This window comes from Cetorhinus maximus, chromosome 11 (assembly GCF_964194155.1).
Source record: "Cetorhinus maximus chromosome 11, sCetMax3.hap1.1, whole genome shotgun sequence".
NCBI classification, from domain to species: domain Eukaryota; kingdom Metazoa; phylum Chordata; class Chondrichthyes; order Lamniformes; family Cetorhinidae; genus Cetorhinus; species Cetorhinus maximus.
In genome coordinates, this window is record NC_135889.1 from 84,658,585 (window position 1) to 84,671,212 (window position 12,628).

A 12,628-nucleotide genomic window follows, 5' to 3' on the forward strand; every position below is an offset into this window, starting at 1 on the left:
AGGGACTTCGTCCCAGTTGTGTAGTTGAATAAAAGGCCTTCTAGCCCTCAGCCCTCATACCCCCTTACCCAATCCCCATGCCAACTCATGCCACTCTGTGCCACCACCCACCCCATGGCCCCTCATTGCCTCCATGCCAACAGATGCCCATACTCATACCCATGGCCCCTTATAGTCCCTGTGCCAACTCTTGCCAAAACGTGACTACCCATTCATCCTTATGAACCTTATAGCCCATAAATCATCTTAGTGCCAACTCATGGCCCCTTATATCACCAATGCCAACAGCACTAACTCATGCCAACTCATGACCCCCATTCATCTCCATTAACTCTTTAACCCCAAGCCATCTCATGCCAACAAATTACTCCCTCATCCGACGGCCCCTTATGGCCCCTGTACCAACTTAGTGCCAACTCATCCCAACACCTGATGCCTCTCCCCAGTAATTTCCACGGCCCCTTATTGCTCCTTTGCCAACTTTGTGCCTACTCGTGCCAATGCATGTCCCCCACCCAGCATCCTTTGTCCTTACACCTTCCATGTCAATTCACCCAGTATCCACCATGGGCAGACCACAGGGACCATGCTGGGATGAAGTAAAACAGATGAAGTAAAATAAAATTCTAAGTATCTATTACAGACATCACAATATAAAAAAAACACTCTCATTGACAAAAGCCCATTAAATGCATTTAAATCGTCTCACGTACTTAATCTCCTATAAAAATAAACATTTATATTCATAGCTAAAGACAGCTAATCCCTTAATAACCTCTTAAAGCTGTCAATCAAACTCTGAACTTAAACCACCTCCTCCCCACCCTTTCACTGTAATGAGGTTATGGCAATAAATATCTATTGAAACTGCAAGCAGCAATTTTTTTCAGCTCAGGGACACGGTGAGCTTGTTTCTTTCTTTCAAAATTTAAAGTGCAGGGCATTTAAATAACTTGTCAGCTTGATAGTTCCACAGACCTTATCCGTCTTTCATGAGCATTCATATTTACTCTTAAAAATCATAAGTCATACATTGCAGGAAACAGACCTCGCTCTAGTGAAAATGGGGTCAGTTTGAACTCAGCACTGCAATTCACATCCTGCCCCTTTACCCTGCCAATGAAAATTGGTTTTGTTGGAAATGGGGCAGCTATTCCCAATCTGATGTCCTGTCATCTTTTTGGTTGAGGCACGGAGTCGCCATGACCCTGTGAAAATCTGGGCCCAAGATTGTGAACAGCCTGGTTCAGCTTCAGACAGTTGCCAGGGAGAGGGATGGTGTCAGTAGCCGGGGAACAGAGACAGAAGACAACCTCCCCAATATTTCATTTGAGGAAGCCTCTACTCATTCAATACTGGTTACTGGAAAAGCAGTTGGATAATTTAGCAACAACAGAGGAGTCAAGAGAGGTGGTGGTGGGCTAGAACTAGGTGTTGTCAGCATATTTGTAAAAACTAACACTCATTTTTGGATAATGTCACTGACGGGCAAGAGTGATTTTGTGATTGGAAGTATGTTTCCACTGGGGTTTCCCAGGATTCAATAGCAGATTCCTTGCTTTTCATGGTATGTATCAGTGATGTAGAATGAAATGTTGAGGGCATAATTTAAAAGTTTGCAGATGTTACAAAAATTGGCTGTCTGATAGTGAGGAAGAAAGCTGTAGACTGCAGGAAGGTATCATCAGTGGACTGGTCAGGTGGGCAGAGAAGTGGCAAATGGAATTCAATCCAGAGAAGTGTGAGGTAATGTATTTGGGGAAGACAAACAAGGCAAGGGAATGTACAATGAACAGTAGGATTCTGAAAAGCGTAGAGGATAGAGAGACCTTGGAGTGTATGTCCACAGATCCCTGAGGGTAGCAGGACAGATAGAAAAGGTGGTTAAGAAGGCATATGGGATACTATCATGACCACAGCTGTGGTAAATTGCTGCGCAAAACAAATCCCAGAGGGAAACTTGGCTTATGGGCCATACCCTTTTTTTTGTATCCAGAAAACGAGAAGAAGACATACAGATCTCAGCAGTAAGTGATCCAGTAACACTTTCAGGATTTTAAAAATTAGAAGTAAAAGTTTTATTAACAAGGATAAAAGAAAACTTACGTACACAAGTTTACAGTTACACAATTAAGGTTCGTCTTACAAAACATTCCCCAAAAAGACTCTCTACTTGTTCAATCTCATAAGTAAATGCCTCCAAGCAACACTCCCTTATAAATGTTAACTATAAAAAACCCAGTAATATTACACAAGACAAACTCCTGTAGCTTCAATAAAGATATACCACATGACCCCCTACCCCCTTCCACTCTGTGGTGGAATTCACTTCAGAATAAAACTTCTTGGTGCAGCCCAAAACTTTTTTGGCTTGACTGGATGGCTGATTCAAATAGCATCCTCTCCCAGCCCAGAGCTCCAGCTATAGCTCAACAGCTCAAACAGCTCCAGCTATCTCCATAACTTCAGCTCAGTTCCAGCTACCTCTATCTAATCTCTCCACAGTAAATCTAAAATACCTATTTCCCCTTTCATCTCCAGTTCCATTGTTCACACACCTCTTTGAAACTCAAATCCTTCCAAGTATAAAATCTTTTATGTCCCTATCTTGTCTTTGCTTTCAGGTCAATAAGATATAATATCCCCACTACTATTTACCTATGGAACTCCTACAAGGTACAAACATATTTCTTGGTACCTCTGACTCGCCTTTGATATTGAAGCAAACTCTCAACTTATCTAAAAATGCAAATGTTAGATCTAACCTCTTTATTTGTACCTCAAACTTAACACCTCTATCCTTTTCATGTTTTAAACCCTCCAGATAATCTGACTCCAATCAATCTCTTACCAGCTTAATCAAATGACACACACACAGACACCCAGCCTTCTTTTCAGAATAACACAGTATTCCAGAAAAAAGATTTTTAAAAATAACATCCATTCTCACAATACTTTCCTTTGTTAATCATGGCATCAAATAAAAGAGCGAAAAAAATGCAGGAACTGCATAAAACACTAATTAGACCTCTGAATTTTATACAGCCTGGTTACTACATTGCAGGAAGGATGTGATCATACTCAGGAAGGTACAGACGAGATTTACACAGATACTGCCAAGGCTAAAATATTTTATGCATGAGGAAAAATTGGATAGACCATAAGACCATAAGACATAGGAGCAGAAATTAGGCCATTCGGCCCATTGAGTCTGCTCTGCCATTCAATCATGGCTGATAAGTTTCTCAACCCCATTCTCCCGCCTTCTCCCCGTAACCTTTGATTCCCTTACCAATCAAGAACCTATCTATTTCGGTCTTAAATACACTCAATGACCTGGTCTCCACAGCCTTCTGTGGCAATGAATTCCATAGATTCACCACTCTCTGGCTAAAGAAGTTTCTCCTCATCTCTGTTATAAAAAGTCTTCCCTTTACTCTGAGGCTGTGCCCTCGGGTCCTAGTCTCTCCTACTAATGGAAACATCTTCCCCATGTCCACTCTATCCAAGCCTTTCAGTATTCTGTAAGTTTCAATCAGATCCCCCCTCATCCTTCTAAACTCCATCGAGTATAGTCCCAGAGTCCTCAAACGTTCCTCATATGTTAAGCCTTTCATTCCTGGGATCATTCTCGTGAACCTCCTCTGGACCCTCTCCAGGGCCAGCACATCCTTCCTGAGATACGGGGCCCAAAATTGCTCACAATATTCTAAATATGGTCTGACCAGAGCCTTAATAAGCCTCAGCATCACATCCCTGCTTTTATATTCTAGTCCTCTCAAAATAAATGCCAGCATTGCATTTGCCTTCCTAACTACCGACTCAACCTGCAAGTTAACCTTAAGAGAATCCTGGACTAGGAATCCCAAGTCCTTTTGCACTCCAGATTTCTGAATTCTCTCCCCATTTAGAAAATAGTCTATGCCTCTATTCTTCCTACCAAAGTGCATGACCTCACACTTCCCCATGTTGTATTCCATCTGCCACTTCTTTGCCCATTCTCCTAACCTGTCCAAATTCTTCTGCAGTCTCCCCGCCTCCACAATACTACCTGTCCCTCCACCTATCTTTGTGTCATCTGCAAACTTAGCCAGGATGCCCTCAGTTCCTTCATCTAGATCATTAATGTATAAAGTGACAAGTTGTGGTCCCAACACTGACACCTGCGGAACTCCACTAGTCACTGGCCGCCATCCTGAGAAGGACCCCCTTATCCCCACTCTCTGCCTTCTGCCAGACAGCCAATCTTCTATCCATGCTAGTACCTTGCCTCTGACACCATGGGCTCTTATCTTACTGAGCAGCCTCCTGTGCGGCACCTTGTCAAAGGCCTTCTGGAAGTCCAAGTAGATAACATCCATTGGCTCTCCTTTGTCTGACCTACACGTTACCTCCTCAAAGAATTCTAACAGATTTGTCAGGCATGACCTCCCCTTGATGAAACCATGCTGACTTTTTATCATGCACTTCCAAGTATTCTGAAATCTCATCCTTAATAATGGACTCTAAAATCTTACCAACGACCGAGGTCAGGCTAATCGGCCTGTAATTTCCCGTCTTTTGCCTTACTCCCTTCTTAAACAGGGGGGTTATATTAGCGATTTTCCAGTCCTCTGGGACGCTCCCTGATTCCAGTGATTCCTGAAAGATCACCACTAATGCCTCCACTATCTCTTCAGCTATCTCCTTCAGAATTCTGGGGTGTAATCCATCTGGCCCAGGTGATTTATCCACCTTCAGACCTTTCAGTTTTCCTAGCACCTTCTCCTTGGTAATGGTCACCATACTCACCTCTGCCCCCCGACTCTCTTGAACTTTGAGGATGTTACTCGTGTCTTCCACCGTGAAGACTGATGCAAAGTACCTATTCAGTTCCTCCGCCATTTCTTTGTTCCCCAGTACTACTTCTTCAGCGTCATTTTCCAGGGGTCCAATGTCCACTTTTGCCTCTCTCTTACCCTTTATATATCTAAAAAATCTCTTGCAATCTTCTTTTATATTTCTGGCTGGTTTACCCTCATATTTAATCTTCTCCCTCCTTATTTCTTTTTTAGTTGTCCTCTGTTGGTCTTTGTAGGCTTCCCAATCCCCTGGTTTCCCACTGCTCTTTGCCGCATTGTATGCTTTCTCTTTAGCTTTTATGATGTCCCTGACTTCCCTTGTCAGCCATGGTTGCCTCGTCCTCCCTTTAGCATGCTTCTTCTTCCTAGGGATGAATTTTTGCTGTGTCTCCCAAATTACTCCCAGAAACTCCTGCCATTGCTGTTCCACTGTCTTTCCTGCTAGGCTCATCTCCCAGTCAATTCTGGCCAACTCCTCCCTCATGCCTCTGTAGTTGCTTTTATTCAACTGTAATACCGTTACATCTGATTCCAGCTTTTTCCTCTCAAATTGCACAGTAAATTCTATCATATTATGGTCACTTCCTCCTAAGGGTTCCTTCACTTTAAGCTCCCTTATCAAATTTGCCTCATTACACATCACTAAATCTAGAATTGCCTGTTCCCTAGTGGGCTCCACCACAAGCTGCTCCAAAAAGCCATCTCATAGACATTCTATAAATTCCTTTTCTTGGGATCCACTACCAACCTGATTTTCCCAGTCTACCTGCATATTGAAATCCCCCATGATCACTGTAACCTTGCCTTTCTTACACATCTTTTCTATCTCCTGGTGTATCTTGTGCCCCACATCCTCACTACTGTTCGGAGGCCTGTGCATAACTCCCATTGTGGTTTTTTTACCTTTGCGGTTCCTCAACTCTACCCACACAGATTCTACATCATCTGACCCTACGTCATTTCTGGCTATCGATTTAATTTCATTTCTTACTAAAAAAGCAACCCCACCCCCTCTGCCAACCTGCCTATCTTTTCGATAGGATGTATATCCTTGAATATTTAGCTCCCAGTCCTGATCCCCTTGCAGCCATGTCTCCGTGATGCCCACCACATCATACCTGCCAATTTCAATCTGCGCCACAAGCTCATTTACCTTATTTCGTATACTGCGTGCATTCAGATACAACACCTTCAGTCCTGTATTTTCCATCCCCTTTCTCATTGTCGTCCCTTTATCTGATGTGCTTGAAGTTAGATTCCTAGCCCTTTCCAAACACTCTGTCCTATTTTGTGTTCTGGGGACTTTAATAGCCTCTCCTGGGCTCTCCTTTTCAGTTTTTTCATAATTTTCCATGAAGTTGAATCCACCCCGCTCCCCCCCCAACAAGCTAACCTGCTGCTTTGTTTCCCATTAGTCATACTTCTTGGAGTTTTACCCTTCCCTCCCCCCCACCCCAACTTTCTAGTTTAAAGTCCTGTTGACCACTCTATTTACCCTTTTCGCTAGAACATTGGTCCCAGATCGGTTCAGGTGGAGACCATCCCAACTGTACAGATCCCTCCTGTTCCAATACTGATGCCAGTGCCCCACGAAATGGAACCCCTCTTTCCCACACCACTCCTTTAGCCACTTGTTTACTTCCCTTATTCTCGCGTCCCTATGCCAATTTGCACGTGGCTCGGGTAGTAATCCGGAGATTATAACGTTTGAGGACCTGTTCTTTAATTTAGTTCCTAGTTCCTGATAATCCCCAAACAAGTCCTCTTTCCTAGTCTTACCTATGTTATTTGTCCTGATGTGGACCACAACAGCTGGATCCTCCCCCTCCCTCTCCAATATCCTTTCAAGCCAGTCAGAGATGTCCCTCACCCTGACATCGGGCAGGCAACATACCATGCGGGACTCTCGATCCTGCTTACAAAGGATGCTATCAATTCCCCTAATTATAGAATCCCCTACAACTACCACTTGTCTTTTTGCTCCCCCCTCTTGAATGGCCTCCTGTGTCACGGTGCCGTGGTCAGCTGGCTCATCCTCCCTACAGGAATTCCGTTTTTTGACAGTGGGTCCTCCTCAATTCCCTCCTGAGTCGCAGTGGCTGCCGTGACTTCTCCCAGAATTTTTTTTTTTTTTTTTTTTTTGTAGCCGTGACTTCTCCCAGAATGCTTCAGTCACTTCTCACCAGCGCCCTCTGTTGGGTGCTCTTCCTCCTGTTGAGTGCAAGAGTCTTTCTCCTCGATTACCTCCTGAGTCGCAGTGGCTGCCGTGACTTCTCCCAGAATGCTTCAGTCACTTCTCACCAGCGCCCTCTGTTGGATGCTCTTCCTCCTGTTGAATGCAAGAGTCTTTCTCCTCGATTACCTCCTGAGTCGCAGTGGCTGCGGTGACTTCTCCCAGAATGCTTCAGTCACTTCTCACCAGCGCCCTCTGTTGATAGGTTGGGGTTATTTGGAACAAAGGAGGCTGAGCAGAGATTTAACTGAGATGTATAAAATTATGAGGAGCATAGACAGAGTGGAAAGGAAGAACATATTTCTCTTAGCAGTAAGGCCAATAACTAGGGGGCATACATTTAAAGTAGAAGGATTAGAGAGGAATTGAGGAGAAATTTCTTCAGCCTGGCTGTTGTGGGGGTTTGGAACTCAGTGCCTGAAAGGGAAAAGGTAGATGCAGAAACCTTCATCGTATTTAAAAAGCACTTGGATAGGTTCTGAATGCCATAACCCACAAAACTATGGTCCAAGAGTTGAAAAGTGGGATTAGGCTCAGTAGCCCTTCTTTGGCTGACATGGACACAGTGGGCCAAATGGCTGTAAATTTTGATGATTCTATGATTCTAACAACCTGTCATGGTTGATCTAATGGTAACCTCAAACCCACACTTCTGCCTACCCCCGATAGCCTTTTAACCCCTTATTAATCAAGAATGTATCTAGCTCTGCCTTAAAAAATATTCAAAGACTCTCCTTCCACTGCCTTTTGAGGAAGAGAGTTCCAAAGATTCACGACCCTCTGTCTTAAATGAGTGACCCCTATTTTTAGATTCTCCCATGAGAGGAAACATCTTCTCCATATCCACCCTGTCAAGATCTCTCAGGACGTTAAAGGTTTCGATCAAGTCACCTCTTACTCTTCTAAACGTCAGCGGATACAAGCCTAACCTGCCCAACCTTACCTCATAAGACAACCCGCCCATTCCTGGTATTAGTCTCTGAGCTGCTTCTAACATATTTACATCTTTCCTTAAATAAGGAGACAGCACAGTACTGTACACAGTACTCCAGATGTGGTCTGACCAGTGTCTTATAAAACTGGAGCATAACCTACCTACTTTTGTAATCAATTCCCCTAACAATAAATGATAACATTCTATTAACTTCCTTAAATACTTGCTGTACCTGCATGCTAGCCTTTTGTGATTCATGCACTAGGACACCCAGATCCCTCTGAATCTCAGAGCTCTGCAATCTCTCACTATTTAGATAATAAGCTTTTTTATTCTCCCTGCCAAAATGAACAATTCCACATTTGCCCACATTATACTCCATTTGCCTACTCACTTAACCTATCTATGTCCCTTCGTAGCCACTTTGTCCTCTTCACAATTTACTTCTCTATCTATCTTGCGTCATCAGCAAATTTAGTAACCATACCTTCGGTCCCTTGATCAAAGTCATTTATATAAATTGTATAAAGTTGAGGCCCCGGCACTGATCCCTGTGGCACGCTACTTGTTATATCCTGGCAACCAGAAAATGACCCATTTATGTCAACTCTCTGCTTCCTGTTAGCTAGCCAATCTTCTATCCATGCCTGTTGTAAACAGTTGAGGTCCCAACACTGATCCCTGTGGCACACCACTTGTTCCATCTTGCCAACCTGAAAGAGACCCATTTATGCCTACTCTCTGCTCACTGTTAGTCAGCCAATCTTCTATCCATGCCAAACTATTATCCCCTACACCATGAGCATTTATTTTCCACAAAAACCTTTGATGTGGGACTTTATCAAATGCCTTCTGGAAACCTAAGTACAGTACATCCACTGGTTCCCCTTTATTCACAGCACATGTGACTCCTTCAAAGAACTGGTTAAGGTATTGGTGGAATGGAGGATGATATAAAGATTTGTGGAAGTGTTAGGATTGTGGTAGAGACTGAACCACTGTAAACAGGTCTCAATGTGTTGGGAGAACAGGTCTGCATTTTCAAAGTATTTCACTTAGGTAAATGCAACATTATGCATGTGGACAGGACCAATGCCTAGCATGCTCACTCTTTACACAGAATAGAACTGAAGCTTGTGGTGAATGAAAGAGATCCAGGTATTAAAGCTACGGCTAAAGCAAATGGAATATTGTGCTGCATTCACAGGATTATGCATTATAAAGTAAACATTCCATTTTGTCCAAGAACGGGACCTGTTTGGGGCTCATTTATAATACTGGGTCCAGCTCTGGTCTCCTCACATGCTAAGTTATATAAAACCTTTGGAAAATATTCAGAGGAGGGCCACACGAGTGATTCCCAGTTTAAAGGAATTTAGCTACCGAGATAGGCTTAAGGAGCTGAGCCGATATATTTTTGAGAACTGTAGAGTATGGAGGCGATTTGATTGAGTTCCATAAAACTATGAAGTTGCTAAATTAGGTGCATACCAGCAAATTAGTTTTAATTAATATGTCGGCAGCGACCAGGTTTATGTGCACAATTTACACAAGGGAAGAAATAGAATAAATGGGAAATGGTCATTCCTTGCCCAGCCATTAATAGATGTGTCGAACAGGCTGCAAGCTTGTGTGGTGGATACTGATTCACTTTTCACCTTCAAGAGAGAACTGAACTAGTGCTCGGCTGAGGTGGAAACTGAATTATACAAGAGATAAGAACAAATGAATATAAATCATTGTGAACGTCGACCTCTGGACAAGTTTGGATCACACTTTCCAGATTTATTGTCTTGGCCTTGGGTTTTGAGCTTCTTTATTTTTACATTTTCCTACATGGCATCCAAGGAGTAGGGGATCTTCTCATCTGATGCATAAGGCATCATATTTATGTAGGCCAGGATAAATGAACCAGCTAATATTATCTTGTCCGACATTTTCTATGTTCATGTGTGACACAAGGAAGTATGTAGAGCTGTTTACATACTTCTGTATGTGAAGTGCAAACTTTGCATACTGATCCACACCGTTTGAAATCAGTATAAGAACAAGAAGTTGAAAAAGTGTATCTTACTAGTTCTGTTTTATTAAGGGTATGTTGGTTTTGATGGCTTAATAAAAAGATAATTAAGCATCTTGTGATAAGAAAAGAAAGACAGTTCTAGGAATCTAAGCAAAAGAGCCTTTCTCTTGAATTAAGTAAATCGTGCCTGATTGTATACAATTTGATATGGTTGTGTAAGAATGGCTGATAAAATTATACATTTCTGTCTTCCTTTTAGCTTAATTTTAAGGCAGACCACTTTAATATTTGATGCCTGCCTTGGAGTTTGAAAGTTTTAAAATAATTGAGACAAGGTGGGTTGCCTTTTGGCACTTCCTAGTAATGGTGGATGCAATTGATTAAAATTAATGGGAACGAAAAATTCAATTCCATGTTGCAAAATGGTCATGTGGGAGCAATAAGTGGTTGGTGTCGTAGCTGCACACTTCTAAAATCATGTGATTCCTCAAAGATTGTTTTTAATTGTTCTGTTCCAAGTAGGTGGAAAGCAGATGAAAGCTGAATATGCAGACTTGAGCCAGGAGGATATATGTATTGAGATTCCTGTCGAAAATGATGTTGGTCAGTTTCTTCAGGATAAGAAGAGGTGGCTGCTTAACATCATTTCTGGGAAGTTTAACTGTACTGCTACACTCTGTACGAATGGAAATAAACAACCAGCTTCGACGGCAGAAGCTTCTGCTAAGGTTTTAGCTACTACTGAAGAAACATTCCCTCTAATAATCAATTTTCCTACTGGAGTAAGATACCTGAAGGTCCTATCAGGAGGGCTTCGTATTTTTGCATGCTTAGATGATCTGACAAAACATGAGGTCGATGTTGTTGTGAACTCTGCCAATGAATATTTAAAACATGACCGTGGAATTGCTCATGCTTTGGCACGAACAGCTGGGCAAGAATTCACAGCTGAAAGTGACAATATTGTACAACAACATGGGGCAGTTCCAGTTGGTTCTGCAGTCGTCACTGGGGCAGGAAAGCTCCCATGTAAAAAGGTCATACATGCAGTAGGACCTACTTGGATTCTAAATACAAGTTCAGAAAACAATCGCTTACTTTCTTACGCCATCAGAAATAGCCTTGTGCTAGCAGATGAATTACAATTGACCTCAATTGCCATACCTGCTGTAGGTTTGGGAAATGGTTTCCCATTGCGAAGGTGTGCAGAATTGATAGTAAATACAGTGAAAACTTTTCATGGGATATGGATGCCTGAAAATCCTCTGAAAGAGATCCGTTTAGTAAATTTCAGTGAGCCGACAACTGCAGCAATAGAAAATGCGTGTAAGAATATCCTTGGCGAAACAGACCATAAACGTTTGCTAAGTGTGGATTTCGTACCAAATCAGATACGCGATATATATAGGTTTCAGAATCTTCATATAGAAATCAAGAGAGAAAATATTGAAGAACAGAATGTACGTACAGCTTAATTTCCTTTATTTAAAAAGTAGGCCTTTTCTCCATTTTAATTTCATATAGAGGGCCATTGGTTTATTTTGACAGAATAAATTGAATTCTGTTTTTATTAAATTAATTTTAGAATGTTTATTATCGTGTTTCTGGACTCTTGACTATTTGGGCTAAGAGGGATTTCAGAAAATGTTAAGGTGATCAGGAGCAGAATTTTCTGCCTGTTGGGTGCGCCGTGCAGGAGCGGGCGCGGACCCGATCACCGCCCGCGATCGGGTCTGCTCTGCCATTTTATGCGGGCGAACCAATTAAGGTCTGCCCAGCATGAAATGCAGCTCCCAAGGAGAGCAGGAGTGGGCGGGCGGGACTGCTATGACCACCGGGTCCAATGGCGACCCGGCGGCCTGTTTAAAAGTCCTCCTGCAGCCTTGCAAAGGCTGTTAAACATGGCCAGCAGAAGGGCTCCCCAGAGTGCTGCTGGTGAGCAGGCCAGGCAGGAGGGTAGGGCAGGGGTCCACTGTGCCCCTCATTTCTCAGACGATTGCCTTGCTGCCCTCCTCGAGGAGGTGGCAGCACAGCGGGAGGTTGGTCCTTGTTCTGAGGGATGAGAGGAGAAGGCCCCTCCACATGGCCAAACGTGCCTGGGAGGAGGTGGTGGAGTTGGTGAGCTCCTGCGACGTGGTGCGGTGCTGCAAGCGCTTCAACGACCTTTTGTGCTCTGGAAGGGTGAGTACTATGTTGCCATTGGTCAGTGAACCCAGCAGGTAGGCTTTCCCTCCTGGGCAGCCCCCCCGCCCCCTCCCACCACCAGCTCTGAGTGCAGTTACTACATTGAATAAGTAACAGCATGTGTCCTTCACTGTGTGGGCCAGCAGATATTGGCCATGCCAAGGTCACCCTGAGAGGGTGGTGATGAGATGGGTTCTGCATCCGCAGCATGTGGTACAGTGACACCCATGTTACTGTTTTGCAGTCAACCTGGAGGATCTGCACCTAGGCACAGTTCTGGAACTGCGAAACATGTCAAAGTCAGGCTGCTGACATGTTGGGAGGGGAGCTTCCAGGTGGTGGGGCACCGATCCATCTGCTTCCCTTTGCTTTCCACGTGCTTGCACCTCCTTGCTCTGCAAGGTTGGACCGTG

At 43.5% G+C, this 12,628-nt stretch overlaps 1 protein-coding gene across 2 annotated transcripts in view; it reads left to right on the top strand.

Moving 5' to 3' along the window:
- Nucleotides 1-11,573, top strand: part of LOC144686298 (macro domain-containing protein LMOf2365_2748-like) — a 19,194-nt gene extending 7,621 nt beyond the window's left edge. Inside the window, exon 3 of one of the 2 annotated variants that reach the window (XM_078551380.1) lies at nt 10,551-11,573. In XM_078551380.1, the coding sequence (XP_078407506.1) occupies nt 10,565-11,506 (942 nt within the window). In that variant the 5' untranslated portion in view covers nt 10,551-10,564 and the 3' untranslated portion in view covers nt 11,507-11,573. The remainder of the gene's footprint in view (nt 1-10,550) is intronic. The other variant, XM_078551379.1, reaches the window with a different exon arrangement.
- Nucleotides 11,574-12,628: the final 1,055 nt, after the last annotated feature.